The sequence below is a fragment of the Urocampus carinirostris genome, chromosome 10, assembly GCF_059441175.1.
Source record: "Urocampus carinirostris isolate Australia breed hairy pipefish chromosome 10, RoL_Ucar_1.0, whole genome shotgun sequence".
Lineage (NCBI taxonomy): Eukaryota > Metazoa > Chordata > Actinopteri > Syngnathiformes > Syngnathidae > Urocampus > Urocampus carinirostris.
The window spans coordinates 21,917,242-21,938,546 of record NC_142358.1 but is presented as its reverse complement, the minus strand read 5'-3'; the positions used below and the strand labels follow the sequence as shown (position 1 = coordinate 21,938,546).

The 21,305-nt window shown below is 39.5% G+C and overlaps 1 protein-coding gene across 10 annotated transcripts in view; it reads right to left on the bottom strand.

Annotated features, from left to right (window-relative positions):
• rap1gap2a (RAP1 GTPase activating protein 2a) overlaps nt 1-21,305 on the bottom strand; it is a 145,105-nt gene that overhangs the window by 6,090 nt on the left and 117,710 nt on the right. For 5 of the 10 annotated variants that reach the window (XM_088346421.1, XM_088346422.1, XM_088346426.1 and 2 more), the window contains 12 exons: nt 20,193-20,271; nt 19,817-19,870; nt 14,568-14,651; nt 14,387-14,487; nt 11,258-11,387; nt 11,027-11,182; nt 10,875-10,946; nt 8,716-8,802; nt 8,478-8,618; nt 3,213-3,362; nt 218-330; nt 32-130 (listed from right to left, as the gene is read on the bottom strand). In XM_088346421.1, coding sequence (XP_088202547.1) covers nt 32-130; nt 218-330; nt 3,213-3,362; nt 8,478-8,618; nt 8,716-8,802; nt 10,875-10,946; nt 11,027-11,182; nt 11,258-11,387; nt 14,387-14,487; nt 14,568-14,651; nt 19,817-19,870; nt 20,193-20,271 — 1,266 coding nt within the window. Of the gene's footprint in view, nt 1-31; nt 331-3,212; nt 3,363-8,477; nt 8,619-8,715; nt 8,803-10,874; nt 10,947-11,026; nt 11,183-11,257; nt 11,388-14,386; nt 14,488-14,567; nt 14,652-19,816; nt 19,871-20,192; nt 20,272-21,305 lie in introns of all 10 variants that reach the window. The other 5 variants (XM_088346420.1, XM_088346418.1, XM_088346419.1 and 2 more) reach the window with 1 other exon arrangement.

Here is a 21,305-nt window from a genome sequence, read left to right as displayed (position 1 = left end):
CTTTTGTTGGCGAAAATTGAACATATGTCACCTTTCTTTATTGGGGAAGATCTCAGGTGAGCTGGGGTTGGATAACGTATCCGATCTCGCCTCTTGCGAGAGAGGACAGTTTTCTGTTGTCTTTTGGTCACTATATACAAAAAAAAGCATATATATTAAAAAAGATAATTTAGTGATTGTTAGAGTGCACACTGGTTTCTTGGGAATGAAGCCCAACCTTCGAGTGCATTTTTCGGCTGGAGTTTCGACGCTGGAGTGGAGACGGGGAAAAAGTCCAGATCGTCTTTTTACTGGGCTTTTTATGGAAGATTTGGTTGATAGTGTTGGAGGCTTAAAGAAGCAGAAATACAAACAGGGATTTTAGAAAGTCCTTTTACAAATATTGTCATGAGATTCTATTGGTTGAGGTAAGATCTTAAGCCTGCATTTCGGTTGGTTCTCAAAATGTCAATCATTACGTTCTGGGTGGGCCGGTGTTCAGCCGAAACGCCTACCCTGTCAAGATGTCCTACCCTAGATTGATTTCTTGATCTTGAGGTTCCTCTTCACAACATTGCTAAAAGTCGCCCTATGCTGACCCAGATGCTGAAACTATACTTCATGTGTTTGTTACCTCCTGTCTCGATTGCTGTAATGTACTACTCTCCGGTCTCCCAAAGTCTAGCATCAAGAGACCGAAGCTGGTACAAAATGCTGCAGCGAGGCGTTTAACAAAGACAAGAAAGTTTGATCACATCACCCCGATTTTATCTCACCTGCTTTAGCTTCCTGTCAGCTTAAAATGTAATTTTAAGGTTCTGTTGGTATTACACAAAATTATGCATGGACTTGCCCCCTCGTATCTTTTAGATTTAATTTCCCCCCCATGTTCCTGCTTGGAGCTTTCGCTAGGAAAATGCTATTCTGCTAGTGATCCCTAGAGCCAAAATAAGATCTGCGGGTTCGAGAGCGTTTTACATTCTGGCAAGTGAAACTGTTTAAATCTAGGCTAAAATAACGCTTATATTCAATAGCTTATGAATGACCTATATTTTATGTTGAGAATGTCTGTGTTTTGCAACATCCATTGCAGCCTGGTCATCCAGGTTCCCTGTTCAAGGTTTCTTCATTTTCCTCATGCTGAGGTTTTGAGTTTCTCCTTGCCCTCATGTAGGTTTTAGATCAGGCAATGGTGTAATAATAGAATGTAGACTGTAAAAATCTGTTGTCTGTGCACCCCTTTCAGACTTGTGATTAAGGGCTGCACAAATAAGCATGACTTGACTTGACAGCAGTTTCCTTTACTCAAGTAAAACTGCCAACACTGAAACTGAATTATTACAATCACAACTTTTACTGATCATATGAAACGAGGGTTGGCATGCATATTGCGTGTTTGGTGTGGTCAACACCATGCTAAAAAGCTACTACGGAAAAACACGTCAGGTTTAAAAACTATGTCCGAAAACAGTATTTTAAAGCAGTTTTCTCTTCTTTCTTTATTTTCTTTGACTTATCCCATCTTAACAGGAGTTGGCTCCCATACAAAGTTGTTTGACTTTGCAGTTAATAATGCAACAATAGATATACCCAACCGATCTGTGTTAATACAAGTCACATTTATTTGTATGGCCCTTAATCACAAAATGTCTCAAAGGACTGCACAGGTTCCAATTACACCATCCCCTGATCTTAAACCAACACACGGACAAGGAAAAATAACTCATAACACATGTCCTCTGGATTTATTAAGTGACCAAACCTCCCAATTCCAACCCCATAATGCTGACTACCAAGCAGGGAGGTATGGGTTTATAAGACTTAGGTATGACTCAGGTGACCCTATAACTAGGGCTTGCGAGACCTTTCGGTCTCCCGCCCCCCTTTCTTTGCCTTGGTGTCTCTCAGGGAGTAGAGATAGAGAGGAGAGGATCCCTAGTCCCCTTGCTCCCTCCACTTTAGTCGCCTCTTACGACACACAGCGGACCATGGTGGGAGAATTCTCTTACCTCTCACAAGGAGAGGCCCCCTCACCACAAGAAGTATATAGAAGGAGACCAAGAGGAAGGCCGCGATTAACGTGGATGGATGGTGTTACGAGTGCACTGCAGGAAAGAGGTCTAAATATAATGGAAGCTAGAGCTCTTGTTGGTGATAGAAAGGAGTGAAGAGGTGTTGTGAAAGGATAGTGGGATTGTGGAAGCGTTCTTAAGGATGGGCTGGGCACCCGTATGATGCGGCAGGGGTAAACCAGTGAAAGCTGTCCTGCTTTTGAACAAAAGAGTGTGTTGTGTCACCCTGACCCGAGTGACATGGCCGCTTTCTGGTGTCACATTTCATCTGGAGGGACGAAAGAATGACCAACTTAGGTGCCTAACTTATTTGGGTGTTTGGGCAATTGGGTTGGACATGGTCCAAACATTTTTTGCGTGGTTTTTTTTTTTTGCTATTTTTTTCCCTTTTATTTTCCTTATTATTGTATGTGTTTGTCTTGCTGTCGGTCACCCCTGTTGAGGGATATGACCAAGGTAGATGGATAGGTATGACTCAGCAAAGGCTCGAACTACTACCTTCCAATTTGGGGGTGGGCCACTGAGCTGGTTAGTATTCTGAAGCAGGGAAAGGGTCAAGTAAGACTAAATTATTTGAAAATGGTAAGTACTCACCACTTTCAAAGGTAGCACGTTTACCATGAAATGGCTATCAGTGTTGATGAGGATGCATGCGAACTTGGCATTGGTAGGACATCTCGATGGGTAGGATGGAATTTCAGAACACCAGGCTTCTCTCTCACTAACTTTGTTTTTGTATTTTCCACCCCTCCTTGTTTTTCGTTGTCTCTCTGCCTATCTATCCAAGTGCCGGACCAGATTTTTAAGGACACACTGCTGATGTGGTTAATGGACCAATCTTTAAACCACTAAAATGTCGGACAACCTTGAAAAAAGCTCTTTTAAAACTCCCTCAATGATGGAAATTGTCGGTCAATGTAGCATCTACAGGTACATAAATATAAAATATGTAAATGTTTATGCAGTCTTTTTAAAGTGATTATTTTACAAGGTGCAGGCTTCAATTTTTATCATGAATTACCTCTCACACATAAAATAAAAAATTTCAAGTCTTGCTGAGTCGGGCTTAAATACCCGCTAGCCTGAGTCGGGTCAGGCTGGATTTTTTTAGGTCCGATATTACCTCTGACGGTGACCCGGGCTTTTTACTTATATACTCACATTGTACGTGCTTTTGGTACATTCACTGGTGCTCTGTGGCATTGCTCCTCCACTTAAACTGGCAGGAACTCCCCCGCCACCGCCGGGGCTCCTAAGGCGATTAGACCCAACCACGGTCTCCATTGAGTGACTCCTCACACGCATGGCCCTCTACACACATGAACAAGACATAATTAGTCATCCAAAGTTAACGCTTGTTAACTAATAATAACCTCTTGTAAAACCTCATAATCTAACAATAGTCCGCAGAAAGAATAATAATTTGTTAAAAAGATCAACTTCGTCTAAGGATGTCCAAACTTTTCAGAAAGCGGGACCGATTTGATAAGCTGAAAATGTGTTAAGGCAGACTGTTCTGCCTGTCATTCTTCAAACAGTCTTTAATAAATTCGTCCACCAGGAAACGTTTGCAGATCTCGGCGACCTCGAAGCTTGCTTTTGTAGCTAGCCTTTGTAGAAATTTTATTTGACCCGTTGGGTCTTGTAAAAAAGCACTCTGCCGTTAAAGCAGCTTCTACTTGCTTCATCTTTTCACAGCGTTTTTTCCCAGTTTGCTTTTTGTGGTCAGCACGTTTCGTCTGGCAGTGCCTCTTGATGTTATGTTCTTTGAAAACACCCACAGCCTCGTGGCGAATTGGGCAGAATCAGTTGTTTTGGAATTTCGGCGAAAAGATACAATTTCTACCCGTCACAGAAGTGGCGGCCCTCACAGTCAACTTTCTTTTTTTTAAATTTACAGTCGCCATGTCGGAAATGCGGTGAGCTAAAATTCTCACAGAATGCCATCATCTGTTGAACTGGTGATTGTTTTGTTTTTTTTGTTTTTTATACAGCGGTCAACATTACTAGCGGGCCATATATTATTGATTTAGGACAGTGACCACGGGCCAGTCTTTGGACACGGCTGCTTTAGCCCAGAGTACTGAAGCTACAAAAAAAAAAGTTAGAGAGAATGAATCACATATGAGATAAGAAAAATAATTACAGTATCTATGTATATCTGCAGCATGTTTTGTTTCTTTCAAAAGTGTTAACTTTTGCATTGTTGTCTGACTGTAATGATGCAATCATGCATTGTTTATTTAAACAATATACATATGAAAGACGTTTTACGTTTTAATTGTTACCATGGCTGTGATTTATTATTTGAAAAACGCCAAAACACATCTCAAATAAAAACATTCCATAAACGATTATTGATAACAATCTCTTGATTTCTGAATGTAATAATGTCAATTTCCACCAAAAAGTGATCACGTTAACAAAACTAAAAACTTGATAATCTCATGAGACCATTAACTTACTCTTGTATATAGAAAAATTAAGTTTGATCCACATTCTTTGTACTTTATGCTTACAAAATGGAATGTTTAGTCGTTTTGTGACTGTGTTACTGACATACTTTATATGTTCTGGAATTCCCTCTACCCATCAAGACATCCTACCAATATATAATCGTAATTATAAACGTTTTTTTAATATCTTGAATAAAGGCATGGCCAGCACTGATATCTGGTATCGGTGCCAATTCTAGCCTTGTTTTGTTTCCCCATTTTTCTAAAATAAAGTATCTTTACACTCCCACATGGCTGATGATACGTTTCTGAGCTCATTTTGTTTAGTAAGAATCGGAAAACATTAAAATGAGCAACATTTCAGTCAATGAAGTGGGAATAAAAAAATTTTTCGCTATAGGTATCAGTACTAACAATCATAGCCAAGACTGTTGGCTGCCTTCTATTGGCCATTTTCAGTCGTGAACTTAAAACAATGGAAAATTGCCATTAAATTGTGCAATATCGTGGAAGATTGAGCATAATAGGAGTTTTATTTGTCAGTTGTTTATTCATAATAAATTTATATTATCTTTACCATTTATCAGTTTTATAACATAAGGTAGACATAAATGCACTTCTTCACAAGACTCAGATGGAAATCGGTTTCTACAGTCTTGTGTGAAATTGGCACATTCATGAGCTTTCACCAGCATTCCTAAAACATGAATCCAAGTTAAAATGAATTGCATGCATTTACTTTTTTTAGATAGTTTGCCTTGCAGTTGGTGTTGGCACCAGTTTAGGGTGCACATTCACCCAAAAACTGGCTGGAATCGCCTTTGGAAAATGATGAATTGATGACAAATGCTGCATATAAAACATGTTTATTAATCATCAAGAAATCATCTGCTGCATTGACGACACACAATACACAGCTACTGCCAAGGCGGCAAAGAGGAACGCAGATGCTGGAAGGGACTCCAAAATTTGCAACACAGCTGTCCACATTGCCTGTTAAGATGAGAGTGATGATAATTACAGAATAACAAAAAAAACCTAAAATGCTCCTGAGAAACACATGCAAAAAAATGAAATAAATTAGTGCCATATGGAATAAACACCATATGTATGGTCTAAACATGTGATGTATACAGTATATATAATTGAACCTCTTCTAACGAGCTTAATTCGTTCCAGGATTGTGCTCGTAGCTTGAATTGTTTGTTTTCAAAATATGAAATAATAATAGCCCTGCAACTTGCCAGCTACCAGTTCAGAGTGTCCCCTGCCCACTGCCCCAGGACAGTTGAGATGGCACTCCAGCACCCACGCGACCCTACTGAGGATAAGCGGTGCAGATAACGGATGGGTTGAAATAATAATAAAATTAATTGTTCCGCTCCAGTCCTCCTAAAAGTATCCAAGAAACAGCTATAAAACAATTCTTCATGATCACAAAAAACACAGTGAAGTCGTAATTAAACATAAGATAAATGAGACGGTATTAACGTAATAAAATGCAAGTTCATTATGAGAGCTGTAACACGTTTTTGCACATGCTGCCAAAAAAGGGGGTAGGGTGTTACAAAGAGGAGTCACATTTTTTCGATAATTTTATATTGTGTACACTATATAACAATTTTTATACGGAGACAATAAAAAAAGACTGATCTTGTCTTGCCTATTTTGGCTCTAATCCAGATTGTCTCCCTCACTGGTAGCAGACGGCAACGTCATCGTCCATTGCTAATATAGTCCTATATACAGGACTGTCTCAGAAAATTTGAATATTGAGATAAAGTTCTTTATTTTCTGTAATGCATTTAAAAAAAACAAAAATGTCATACATTCTGGATTCATTACACATCAACTGAACTATTTCAAGCCTTTTATTATTTGAATATTGCTGATTTTGGCTTACAGCTGAAAAAAACTCAAAAATCCTATCTCAAAATATTAGAATACTTCCTCAGACCAAGTAAAAAAATAATTTTATAACAGCAAAACTAAATCAAACATTTGAAAATGTCCATTGATGCACTCAGTACTTGGTTGGGAATCCTTTTGCACGGATTACTGCATCAATCCGGCGTGGCATGGAGGCAATCAGCCTGTGGCATTGCTGAGGTGTTATTGACGCCCAGGATGCTTCGATAGCGGCCTTCAGCTCATTTGCATTTGTAGGTCTGGTGTCTTTCATCTTCTTCTTAACTATACCCCACAAATTCTCGATGGGGTTCAGGTCAGGGGAATTAGCAGGCCAATCAAGGACAGTGATGCCATGGTCAGTGCACCAGTTACTGGTGGTTTTGGCACTGTAGGCAGGTGCCAGATCATGCTGGAAAATGAAATCCTCATCTCCATAGAGCTTTTCAGCAGATGGAAGCATGTAGTGCTCTAAAATCTCTTGGTACACAGTTGCATTTACTCTGGACTTGATGAAACACAGTGGACCAACACCAGCAGCTGACATGGCTCCCCAAACCATTGCTGACTGTGGGAACTTCACACTGGATTTTAAGCAACTTGGATTTTGTTCCTCTCCAGCCTTTCTCAAGACTCTGGCGCCTTGACTTCCAAATGAAATGCAAAACTTGCTTTCGTCTGAAAAGAGGACTTTGGACCACTCTGCAACTGTTCAGTGCTTCTTCTCCATAGCCCAAGTCAGACGCTTCTTCCGTTGTCTTGAGTTCAGAAGTGGCTTGACCATGGGAATACGGCTATTGTAGCCCATTTCCCGGACACGTCTGTGAACTGTGGCTTTTGATACCTGGACTCCAGCTTCAGCCCACTGTCTTTGAAGCTCCCCCAAATTCTGGAAGCGGCTCTTCTTCACAATTTTGTTAAGGCTGCGGTCATCTCTCTTGGTTGTGCAGCGTTTCCGGCCACATTTTTCCCTTCCAACAGACTTTTTGTGGATATGCTTTGAAACTGCACTCTGTGAACAGCCTGCTCTTTGAGAAATTTCTTTTTGTGTCTTATCCTCCTGATGGAGGGTATCAATGATGGTCCTCTGGATAGCATACAGATCAGCAGTCTTCCCCATACTTGTGATTTAGTTTACTGAACCAAGCTGAGTGTTTTTAAGGCTCAGGAAACCCTCGCAAGGTGTTTCGAGTTAATTAGATGATTCAGGTGATTAGTTGAATAGCCTACTTGTATACTTTTTCATGATATTCTAATATTTTGAGATAGGATTTTTGAGTTTTCTTAAGCTGTAAGCCAAATTCAGCAATATCAAAAAAATAAAAGGCTTGAAATAGTTCAGTTGATGTGTAATGAATCCAGAATGTATGACATTTTTGTTTTTTTAATTGCATTACAGAAAATAAAGAACTTTATCACAATATTCTAATTATCTGAGACAGTCCTGTATATATTCTACATAGTCAGTGTTGCTGTGAGTAAATAGGTACCACGTATGGTTTGTGAGGTTTAGTTGATAAGATTTGCAATCCTTAATAAGGGAAGCAATTGGCACAGGTTGACAAGTATGAAATCAAGAGACTCTTGATGATGCGGGAGCACTTACTGTTCACCTAATATTAAAGCTACGGTAATTAAATGAATGTACACTCCCCCAAAATTTTACATTTTTTACCCCTACAGTAGTAGTTAGCATGCGCAAATTAGAGGTTCTGGTGCTGGCGGTCTCTAGTGGTAGCCTCTGGGACTGCGCATTACCTGTATTTTCGTTCAAAAAAACAAGGTAGATTTTTGTTAAAAAAAAAAAATACCGTATACCCAAACGCATTGTATTTCGAGGTGCTTGTGTAAAAGAGGTACTACCACAGATTCTGGCTTATCAAAGTCCCCGCAGCCAACCTAAAAAAAATCTGTTGTGATTTGTTGTTTATGTGGAAGTTACTGGCGAGCATCATTAAAAAAAAAAACGCTCAGTGATGGCACCGTATACTATAAAAGTAATAAAATACATAAAGGTAAAGGTCGCAGCCAAAGAAGATTGCGCCTCTAGCATTATATTCACCTTGAATGACTCTAGCAAACCTCCGTGTCCACCATTCTCTAGCTTGTCCTCCTCTTCCGCTTGGCTTAAGCCCAGCGTGGCCTGGCTTTGCCTGTGAAGCTCATCGTGCAGGTTGTCAAGCAACGCAGCTCGTGTTCGACCCTTGATTCAATGCACACACAAGACACATTTTTTATTGCTTGCAGAGCAAAGTAGCTACGGACGCCGCTGAAATACGCAGCGTAGCTTCATGCATCACCTCGAGTTTCGCAAACTTGTCAGATTTGTAGCAAGCGTTTTCTGCATTGATCAGCTTTGTCAACAGGAAGTCTCGGAACTCGGGCCCCTGGAGAGGAGACAGTGAAAAGGAAAAGAAAAACTCGGATTTTCAGTTTTACCTGTGTTGAACTCATTAAATTCTAAAATTGAAGTTTTATTGTGATTTATAAAAGGGACACTAAGTATTATTTAGAGCAGGGATCTTAAACCTGAGAGCTACTTTTTATTTTTTTTAATCTATTTTTATTTTTTTACTTATTAGCCCAAAAGGGCACCCAGTTTGAGATGCATTTGTAGAATAACAATTTATCACGTTATTACATTGTTGTTACTATGTTATGACCGGGTTAATTAAGAAGGCTTAAATACACTCAGTCAACCACTCAGAGAATCATTTTACTAGAAAATCACAAAGACCCAGCACTGGTGAGCTATTTTCAGAGCAGGTCCGCAGACACCTCATTTGTCCTTAGGGGGGCAACCTTGTGCACCCTTGGAGACCCCTGATTTAGAGCCTCTGAATGGCAAAAGAAACTTGATGAATAGAAACATACAATATTTATTTGAATAATAAGCAATAATACATGTACTATGCTATAACTTACTTTTAAAATACTCGTAGGTCTAGAAATGTGTAGATTAGTGTGCTTGAAAAATGTGAAATCGTTTGCCATGTACATATCACAGAAAATACACGATAAAGGCAAATTATATTAAAACCTATAAATGTGGAAGATCAAAATAAACTCTTCCAAATCTAAATAATAAATCCAAAGCATGTGGTTCATGTGAACAATTTAAAAACTGTTCAAGATGGCACCACATAGGTCAAGTTTTTAATCTAGCTTCTGCCAAAAATGCTGAAAAATATCCTGGGTAACAGTCTCCAGCAGATAACGATTTTTATTTTCTTTAAAAATACATTTTTTCTGCCAGTGAGTTAGTACAGGGAAATACATAAAATATAATAAATAATTATTAATATTCAAAGTATATCATTTTTTTTTGAAAACCCTGTATTTTACACAACATGAGGCTCACTTAGAGGGCACTGATATGATTGCCCACCATCATGCTGCTACAAGCAACCCTAAAAACAAAAAAACGTTGAGAAAGGCTGGGCAAAACATGATGCGATTTTGTCACTTTAGGTGTGCGTGGTTTGTAATCTTTGTGTTCAGTATCGATTGTTTTTTGTTGCAGTACACAATACAAGGAGATCTAGTCCTGAAATATTACACGGTATCCTTTTAGTAAAAGTCTAAAAGACATTTTCTGATAGAAATAAGTAAACTCATGTTTTTAAGTAACTTTGGCATAGCCCACTTGTAGATAGTTTTACTCATTCTAAATATCTTATTGTTTTATGTTTGCAAGAATTATTTTCAGCAAAAAAAAATAAAAATCTGCCTTTCAGTCCCATTAGATAATTTTTCAAACTGTAAAGGGACAGTGTGTATTATTTAGGGACACCTAATAGTAAAAAAATATGTTGTTCATTTAAAACAAACAATATTGATTTAAAAAATAAGCATTTCAACGTGCATTGTTGGAACACTGGTAGGTTGAGAAATTTTGCGTTTATTTTACATCACATGAGCCTCATCTAGAAAGAGCTGACATAATTGTCTGCCCTCTTGCTGCTATGAGTACTCAAAAAGCTCAAAAAGACAACGCAAACGACAAAAAGTGAAATGATGCATTTTGGTTACTTTGAGTCACTGTGGTTTGTATTTTTCCTTGTGCTTTTTAGCATTTATTGTCGTTGCACTACACCCTATGGCGACATATAGTACACAGATAATACACACTCCTTTATATTTTTAGAGAACAAATAAAAAGAATGATTTTACACAAAATGTTTTTAAAATATTAAAAAAACTAATATAATTTTTCAATGTGGCAATTTTATTTTTGAAAGACTAAATATGCATAGAAGTGAACTATCTTGTTGAATATAATTACAAGGGCACATCCCTCCACTTTTTGAAGACTTTGGCTGTTAAGCTATCAAATCGCTTGGCGGCTAAACATTTTCTTAGTAAATGGCTTTTTGATTGTTGTGTTTCAATACATCCAAAACTAGCTAATGTAGTCTTTACTTGTACGAATAAAGTCAATTCTGGATTTGCTTTCAACCTTTTTGAAGACAGCTGGGTTGGGGATGTGTGGTCCGAATGGAGGTACATCCTCCCTGGCGGTGACTGATACCTGATAAGATGATTAATAATAGTTAAGGTTTTTAGGGCAAATATTAAAGGGAATTTATTACATGAACACATGATTTGCACCTTGTAAGTGGTGTTCTCTGAACATGGGTTCTCAACCTGGACCAGCACATAAGCGTGCAAGAAGTTGGAGGCAATTATATCAGGAACAAAGGGTGTCGGCTCCTCTTGAAAAACTGCAGCCACAATGTCATTCCCTATATGCCGTTTCCTCTGAAGCTGAGGGGGCAAAGGATGAAATGTCAGTTATGTTTAAAGTTCACATTTTGAGATTAAGATCTTAGTTCAAAGTACCTGCTGGACATCACCATCAGTGAAAGGAAGTTTGGTTGAAACATGAAACATGATTTCCCTTTGTCTAAAAACTGTGTAGACTGATTCAGTCCCAGTTTGCCCATGGGACACGTCCAGCCCGCCACGGAATCTGCAAAAGGAAAAACAGAAACATTAGCTATAGCTGCGAAGGGTAATCTAATTAAATTAGTTTGCAACCTACCAAAATATGTGATAAGTTTTATCCGTTTTTAATATTGGACAACTGCAAAAGACATAGGATTCCAGTTTCTTATTTTGACTATTTTTGCGCACTGTTGCTCAATGTTTTGTCAATTAAATCATCGTCCAATCATGTTGCCGTTCTTTGAATTCTACACCCTTTTAGACTGATCTGCCGTGTCTTCTGGGTCGAATTGACCCATCGTCCCTGGTGAGCGTATAGTTTAATAGACACTCAAAACAAGAGAAGACTTCAATGGATTTGAAATGAACTAGTGAGGAGAACAGGAGAAGACTGTAGAAGAACCCTCAAGAAGCAAAATTCCAAATCACTCTGAGCTCGTTAAAAATTAGATCAAAAGCTGATTCGCCCACAAGGGTGTGCATATCAAAGAACGGCAACATTATTGGGTGATACCGCCAATCATATAGAGTGCTTGCCAGTTAAAATACCAGACAACGGTTATCGATAATAGTCAAACAGAAGAACAGGCAGCCTATGCAATCTCTTTCGCTGTTGTCAAATATCAAAAACAAAATAAACCAGTCACTTAACCCCCAATATAAGCAGATTAAACATTTTGAACACCAAATTTCATATAGAATATTCAAATTGTCCTTTACCACCATATGTGTTCTATAATTCTTTATCATATCTTGTATTTCTACAGCTAACAAAGATGAATCTGCAAAAAAAGTTATGGATGCATTTTTTTTTTTAAATTCCACTTACCGAAGTTTCACAACAATTTGAAACCAGCACATTTTAAGTCTTGGGTATGGATAGAAGTTAAAGGCACATAAAAAAAACAAAATGCCTGCTTTCGGTATTTGTTTATTTTCTCATCAAACGATTCTTTAAGTGAACACATTTAATATGCACCCAACGTGGATGCAATTTGTCTTATTTTTTTTAAATAATTCAAACAAGTTGCAAAAGTTTACACATCAGGCTCATCGCAGGTCAAAACATCATGATTACAGAGGTAGTGTAGCCTGGTACCATTTGGAGTATCTGCGCCTTTCGGGTCAAGTCTGGGAAATTTCAACTTCAGTGTGTTTATTATTGAGTATTGGGCCATGAGCTCTGTCACCACCATATGTCCATTTATTCGGGCCACAGCTTAGTCGTGCAATGCAATGTTTTTCAACCTTTTTAAGCCAAGGCACATTTTTTTTCCTTTACAAAATTTCGATGCATACCATCCATTGAAAATGTTTAAAAAGTAATTACCGGCACTAGCTCTATCTCATCTCATCTCATCAGCCGTACCGCTTATCCTCATTAGGGTCGCGGGGGGCTGGAGCCCATCCCAGCCATCTCCGGGCAGTGGGTAGGGGACACCCTGAACTGGTTGCCAGCCAATCGCAGGGCACACAGGGACAGACAACTCATTCGCTCATTCACACCTAGGGACAATTTGGACCGGCCAATTCACCTGAAATGCATGTTTTTTTTTTGGAATGCGGGAGGAAACCGGAGTGCCCGGAGGAAACCCACGCAAGCACGGGGAGAACATACAAACTCTGCACAGGAAGTCTGGAGCTGGATTTGAACCCACGACAGGTTCCCATGACATGAACTGTGCCGCACAATCGCTAACCACTGCGCCACCGTACAAAATTGAAAGTATAAGGGTTTATAAGGGTTTTGATCATTTCTGGTCACAGTGGCTCGGGGGGTAATACAATCAGTTTTGTTTCAAAGTTTTATGAGAATTTTGCATTTTACTGTATTTTCAGCCATTTTTTTTCAGAAAAATAAATAAATAAATCAAAATAACCCTTAAAAAAGATAAAAACAATTTAAGTTATTAGAACAAATATGTTTTTTATCTTTTTTAAATTGGAAAATAATAATTGCAATATGTTTGGAGCCTTCACTTGCTGGTCGGCAAGTGATTCCAAGAGCAAAGAAGAAATCCACAGACTTGACAGCGTTCTCTGTCTGGGCCCTGAGATATAATCTTCAACCTAAGTGTTTAAATCTAGACTGAGAGCACACTTAAGTTCTATGTTTTGCGATTGAGGCCGACCTCATACTTTTTTTTTTTTCAATTCTCCTTTCTTGCTGCATGGCTGGTAGCTGAGTAAGGGAGAAGGATGGACCCACATGATTCAGCTAAGAAGCACCTGGACCTGAGGCATGTCATCATCCTTATTGACCAGCTTCCTGCAATGGGAAGCTACATTGTTGCGGTCTTGAACTTCTTGCACAATTTCAGATATTTCTCACGTTTATTGTTAAAGTTGACCTTATTTCGTCAATTGTTGCTCAAGCAACATCCATTGCAGCCTGGTCATCCATTTTCTTTATGCTGGGTTTTTATAAGTTTTCCTTTGCCCTCATCCAAGTTTCAAATCAGGAGATGTGATTTTTGCCTGTGCAGCCCTATGAGGCTCTCTGTGATTAAGGGCTATACAAATAAATGTGAGCTCACCTAACCTAATCAGCAAAATTACATGCATGTTTTTTTGCCTTATTTGATGAACTATTGTTATTTTTTCAAAGCAATCTTAAACAGCTTCAGAAAACAAAATAATTTGCTCAATGTATTTCCCTATAGTATCCAATGAGCAAAAGATTAGTATGTAAAAAGAGGAAACACAAGCAATCTGATGCCACTTATTGATAAGGTTGAATGTTACAGTGACTTGACTAATTACTAGAGAATACTAAAAAATGTCATTTTTTGCAAAGATAAATCTGGGAAATTTCCTTAGGCACACTTTGACAAGGTCTCACGGCACACTGGTTGAAAAACACTGTTGTAATGTATGTTTGCCTCAGGGGCCAAAATAGCACTTTCATCAAATCCCTTTCTACTTTCAGGTTAGTGTTTTACGTGATACCACCCTTTTATAGACAAATTTGTCCTTATTGACTAGCCTCTGGTCTCTTGTTAAGTGCTTTCCATCAGATCTCACCCTTTAAAATCCTGAAGTTCAATGTTGTCACCGAGTATATCGAGAAACTCCCTGAAAGCAGGAGTCTCTTCATTGTTCCCAAACAACTCCTCTTCAGACGTCTGAAATAGAAGACGAGTATCAGTAAGACAAAATTGCGACCAACCAAAACGCAAGCCGTGCTCTCAATACAAGCACTTACCTGTCCAAATTTTTGGTAGATCACTCCAAATTTGAAGGTGTTGTTGACCTCGTGCTCATCGAAAGCTACGATCAACTGAGAACCCTGTGCGACGACACATGCGTTACTCAACCAGGAGTGACGTGTAAGAAAAACCAAATGACTTTTATCCGTTACAAGTACTGTTATAGTAATTCAACTGTTGTCACAACATGGTCCGTTACTCCGCTACTCTTTAAGAGCAAATTGTGGTTTGCAGTGTTTGATATTTGATGACATACAACCCTCAGTCCAGCAGCGTCACAATGCTAAATGCAATACTGAAAATGATTATATCTACCTACAAAATACAGCTGAACACATTTTCGGTGATGTCGTCGCCATCAGAGTACTGTTGGGAATTAATTATCAAAATGTACCGTTTACAAAATCGTTCGAATTAGTTATCCGACTCCGTTAACCAAACACAACCTACATTCACCCAACAATTATGCACGCTCGTTTCTTGAGAGAAAAATGATCAGGAAAGCCGACATTTCACACGGGGTGGATTTATTCACATCAGAACTAAGTGTTCCCTCAGGAGACCGCTGAAGTGACGCCTGAGTCTGTGTAAAGCCTCCTTCTCAAGTCCTTTAGCTTTCTCTTATCGGCTCACGTCTCCCCGCAAGATGGCGTTTCGACTCCTCCCATGGGCGTGCCAAGCAGTTGTTTGGCGCCCAACGTTCTCACAACACAGCGCCTTGATGACTGGCTTCCCAAAACAACATCGCTTGCCGTCCCGCATCAGCAAATCCTCTAGTCCCGTTATCAGAATTCCCTGGACAAAATATTATGCATTTCGAACAGCCTGCCCTGACCTTGTACATTGAACTAAAGCCCACTCAGTGAAAATCTTTGCATTAAACTGAGTCAATCTTATAAAATCCTTTATGGTCAAATGTATAAAATCCTTTAGTACTGATACTCCAATATTCTCCTTACCGTATATACTTGCATCCAAACAGAGTTTTCAACGATACAATAACATAAATAATGGGGTTAGTTTATAAGCGCATATCGGGTTGTGTTTCACCAGTAGCAATTGGAAGGCAGTGCGAGCAAGGTAGTGTGGTTATTACAGGAATACAAAAAAAGTAATGGGGCAAATGTGATCAAAGAACTTACGGTAAAGTCTGCTGGATTTTAGTAATTTTATTTGGTAAATTATTTTGCAATACACCACCTGGAGAATAAAGGAAAACGTCTTTACCCAGAAATGGAGAAGGAAATCTTGAACTGGTTTGAAGACCGACAAAATGTATATGGAGTGTCTTGGCTGTGCTAATTTGCAAGCGCTCAAAATGCAAAATCCAAGAAACATGAAGGGTTCACCGCTTTCACAGGTTGCTATACTGTACATGTTTTTATGAAACAGTTTTAGGGGCTCTGCTTCAATGTAACTATCTTCAATAGATTGTAATTTGATAGCTACTTTCCGAGGAATACATTTTGGGTTTCAGTATTCTCGGGGGTAACACAATTATTTGTTTGAAAAAGTAATTAGTAACTGTAACTATTTTTATTTCAGTTACGCGCCCAACGCTGTGCCAAACACTGTGGAAAACATGTTGTCTCCTTCAACGTGTCTCAGGGGCAGCTTTGGTTGGCTCCTGTTGCATCAGGCTGACATAAAAACTCTCACAGCCCCCGGCGAGAGCAGCTCTCTCAGCACAGACTCTCGCAGAACAAGACGCAGATGCTATGTTTCCGTCCCCTAGGCGCTGGCCCAAGGAAAGAGTCATCACAATGCTCTCTGAGACTCACAGGATAATTTAATCAATCCACCGCGTCCAGTTTTGCCCACCAATCACTCTATCGGATTATTACACTTATTGATGATGGGTGGTGATAGGAATTGAGGAGGGTTACAGGTGTATAAACAGGAAAAAAAATCTCAATTATAATGCACTGAAAACCCAATATATGTGCATCTATATGGGCTTCCAGGTGCTCATAATGCAATAAAAAGTATTGGTAACCAGTGATTAGTTACAGATGTTCTTACATACATACATCAAAGCGGCGCTGCCAAGAGCGGCTGCCTTTTCCAGCAGCTGCCCTGTTGTTTTATTGTCTGCTCCTATCTTCGGTGTTTTTTCTTCCCGTTTTGACAACTACACTATGGATTACTTCTATCCTATGGACATGGGTTTCAACGCACAAGAAATGCGTGTATTTCAACTCCTTGCCCTGAGGAATTCTCGTGCCGGCGTGATGAAGGGGCCCATGGTGGAAGAAAAGCCGAAGCTAGCGAAGCGGCTAGCGGCGTTATAAGTCTTCGGTACCATCCGTAATCATGGTAAATGCGAACTCACGACCAAATAAGATCATCGAGTGCTTTTTGAAAACATCGAAGCGCACAGGGAGCGCAGTTGCTGTGTTTTGCGGAAACGTGGCTCACGTTTAGCATTCCGGACGCTAACGTGTAGCCACCCGGAGCCACCTGGAGAAATCCGGCTTCAACGTCGCTAAACAGAGACATGAAAGCCGGGGGGAATCGGAGAGGAGGCGGACTTGCTAACACGAGGTGGTGTATCCCTGGATTCTCACAAAGAAAAGATTTCCATCTGCCGCAGGAATGTCGAACTTTTGGACTGGCGTGACGTCATCCACTCCGCTACAAGCACCCTCGGGCATCATGTTAATCTGTTAATAAACAACGGGGTAGACTGCTGGAAGTGTGAATTTCCCTACGGGGATGAATAAAGTATCTATCTATCTATCTATCTATCTACTTCTTTTACGGTGAAGAAAATACAGATTTGAACACCTTGCTTTTTTTGCTTTCTTCTATTTAGAAATCATGGAGAGGTCTGAAGATTTCATCGTAGGTGTATGTCCACAGTGAGAATGATAAACTAAAGAAAAATCACAATGCATGATTTTTTTTAACAATTTGTACGATATAGTTGAAAATAACTATTTGAACACATGTGTATCATCTAGAATTTTGACCCTGAAAGACCTGTTAGTCCACCCATTAGAAGTCCACCTGCACTCCATGTATCATCCTAGGTCAGATGCACCTGTTTGAGGTCGTTTGCTGCATAAAGACACCTGTCTACCCCATAGAATCAGAAAGACTTTAACTTGTAATATGGCGAAGACCAAAGAGCTGTCCAAAGACACCAGAGACAAAATTGTACACCTCCACAAGGCTGGAGAGGGCTACGGAGCAATTGCCAAGCAGCTTGGTGAAAAAAGGTCCGCTGTTGGAGCAATCATTAGAAAATGGAAGAAGCTAAATATGACGGTCAATCTTAATCGGAGTGGAGCCCTATGCAAGATATCACCTCGTGGGGTCTCAATGATTCTAAGAAAAATGAGGAATCAGCCCAGAACTACACAACAGGAGTTGGTCAATGACCTGAAAAGGGCTGGAACCACCGTTTCCAAGGTTACTGCAGGTAATACAATAGGACGTCATGATTTGAAATCATGCATGGCACGAAAGGGTCCCCTGCTTAAACCAGCACATGTAAAGGCCCATCTTAAGTTGCACATGATCATTTGGATGATACAGAAGAGTCATGGGAGAATGTTTTGTGGTCAGATGAGACCAAAATACAACATTTTGCTTATAATTCCACTAGGCTTGCAAGACGGGGGAGAAGAAGAATGGAGAGTACGATCCGAAGAACACCATCCCCACTCTCAAGCATGGGGGTCGTAGCATCATGCTTTGGGGGAGTTTTTCTTCACATAGGACAGGACGAGTCCACTGCTTTAAAGAGAGGATGACTGGGGCCGTGTATTGTGTGATTTCGGGGAACAACCTCCCCCCAAAGCACAGCCAGGAGAACCAAGGAATGGCTCCGTAGGAAGCATATCAAGGTCCTAGCATGGCCCAGCCAGTCCCCAGACCTGAACCCAATCAAAATTCTTTGGAGGGAGCTCAAACTCCGGATTTCTCATCAACTGCCCAGAAACGTAAGTGATCTACAGAAGATCTGTGTTGAGGAGTCGGCCAAGATCCCTCCTGCAGTGTGTGCAAATCTGGTGAAAGATTACAGGAAATGTTTGATCTCTGTAATAGCAAACAAAAGCTTCTGTACCAAATGTTAACATTCATTTTCTCAGATGTTCAAAAACTTATTTGAAGCTGTATCACACAAATAAATCAAACTAAAAAAAATAAAATCAAGAAATCACAATCCATTATTTTTTGATCTTTGTCACAGTAGACATACACCTACGATGCAAATTTCAGATCCCTCCATGATTTCTAAGTGGGGGAAATAACAAAATAGCAGGGTGTTCAAATACTTATTTGCTTCACTGTAATAGGTAATTGCGTTATTCCCCAGATTCACGATTCACCGATCACTTAACCACCTGGGTCGTAGGGGCATCACTTCCTGTATTATGTCTTAGGCAAGTAGAGCTTGGTGGCTCCTGTCCCTCTCCAGGCTGAACCCCCAAGATAGCGTGTTACTCTGAAAGTAACCATCTAGTTACAAATTACCATTTATACTCCTATTGAAGCTGAGCTCCTGACACCGCTTGAAAATAAACACATAGAACGAAAACTTGTACACCAACCTGTGGAAGCAGTGAACCCTTCATATTTCTTAGCTTGTGCAATCTTAAGAACTTGCAAACCAACAGCCAAAGACACTACATATCTCTTTAATCTTTTGTCTTTAAACTACTCGAATATTACCTTCTCAATTTCTGGGGAATTTCTAAGACGTTTACTGTTTTTCTCTAGGCATGGTTTATTGCAAAAAACATTTTTACATTTAAAACAGCCAATGTTTCAGCCCACGTGTGCCCCATTGTTCGAGTTGTTATGCGCTTTTAAACCCACTGATTTCAGTATTTTGTTTTTATTTGAATTACGACTTGTATTTGAGAATATACGGCAGGAAGAATATCAGTATATCAGTAGGGCGAAATTCAGCATCCTCGTACTCTGTGCTTGAGACGACGCCACCATGACTGTATTCAGTTGTATTTTGTAGGTAGATAATCACCACCTCCTCCTATTACATGTATTCAGCACTGTGTTGTCTTTTTAAGCGAAAGGAGGAATGGTCAAGGAATAAAATATGCTGTATTCCACGGCCTGATTTTAAACAGTAATTGAGTAATATGCCATGTTGTAATGACAATTGAATTACAAAAGTAAATTGTGTTCCTTTGTAACACGCTACGCCCAACACCGTTGGTAATGTCAACATTGATAGAGTGTTTTAATGGTGTGAATGTTACCAGTATAAACTTACTCTAGGGTAAAGAGCTGGGTTGAACTTTAACCCTGTGGCATCATCACACAGAAGCTAAAACACAGATATAGGGAAAAATTCACTGTATGCACATTTCAAGAGATATGGTAGCTCATTTTAGTAATGTTTTATTATTTCACTGTAATATATTAGTATTTTTTCCTTCATTTTCTAAAATAACAAATTATCATCAAGATAAGCAAAAATATCATACACAAGTTTCCAAGTTCATTTTGTTTTGTTATTGTAGATATTAGATCAAATATAAAAGGTCAACATGTAGAAAATAAGAAAACACTTAAAATAAGCCAATTTTTTGTCAATGAAGTGGGAATTTAATTTTTGTTTCTTAAAAATAATTGCTAGTTTGTCTTACCTTTGCAATCTGAGGTACACTGGGAAGCTGATTAATTCCTGCCAAGGATATTCTATCATGGTGTGTTTTGGTCCTAGACCTGCAATAGGAAACAAAGTATTTTATTTACATCCATTATCTGCACCGCTTATCCTCAGTAGGGTCGCGGGGGCGCTGGAGCCCATCCTAGCTATCTTCGGGCAGTGGGCAGGGGATACCCCAAACTGATTGACAGCCAGTCGCAAGGCACACAGAGACAATTCCACACAGAAAAGTTCGATCTCATGACCTCAGAACTGTGCTGCAAACGCGTGAACCACTGCGCTGCCATGCTTCCCCCAGTATTCAATTTATTTATACAAAAAAAGAACCCCTGAAATTGTTTTTGTTTGAAGATAACCTCTTGAGTTGCCGCTTTTTATTTAGGGTGGTCCTTACTCATTTTTTATTTTGTCCTTGAGTGTTAAGGTGACCAAACACCTTAATTCCAAGCCTTATAGCAGGAGTCTCAAACTCAATTGACTTGGAGCAAGGGTCTGGGTGAGGTTAGGCCGAATTGGGTTTTCCACAAGAAACTGATCTTTTTAAAAAATCCACTGTTCTCAAATAAGTTTAAAAAATGCGACACAAAAAAGGATACAAGAAGAATAAAAAATATCAAAATATCAATATAAATCCATAACTTGCACAGTCTGCACCAAAAACAACTGCTAAAAAGAAAGAAGACACCAGGAGCCGCTTAATGATACATACTGTCCCTTAAAACTTTCATATTATGGCTGGGGCCTCAAACTATCACCCAGTGGGCCGCGACTTTGAGACCCCTGCCTTAAAGGGACAGAGTATAATTTAGTGCCTGCCCTCTGTGGGAGGTAAAAAAAAAATACATTTAAAACAAAAGAATAAGCAAAAATGAATGAGCCATAATATGAAGGTGTATTTTTTTTTAAAAATACTGCCATTCGCATTTATTTTCTGTAACATGGGCCTCATCTGACATCATTGTCCGCCATCTTGCTCCTACCTCAACACCATACACAGACATCTAGTGGGCAAATAATACACAGTGCCTCTTTAATCCCGAGAGCTTAGCATGGAGTCTTTGCTATGACTCGGAGAGGGATCAGAATAAGT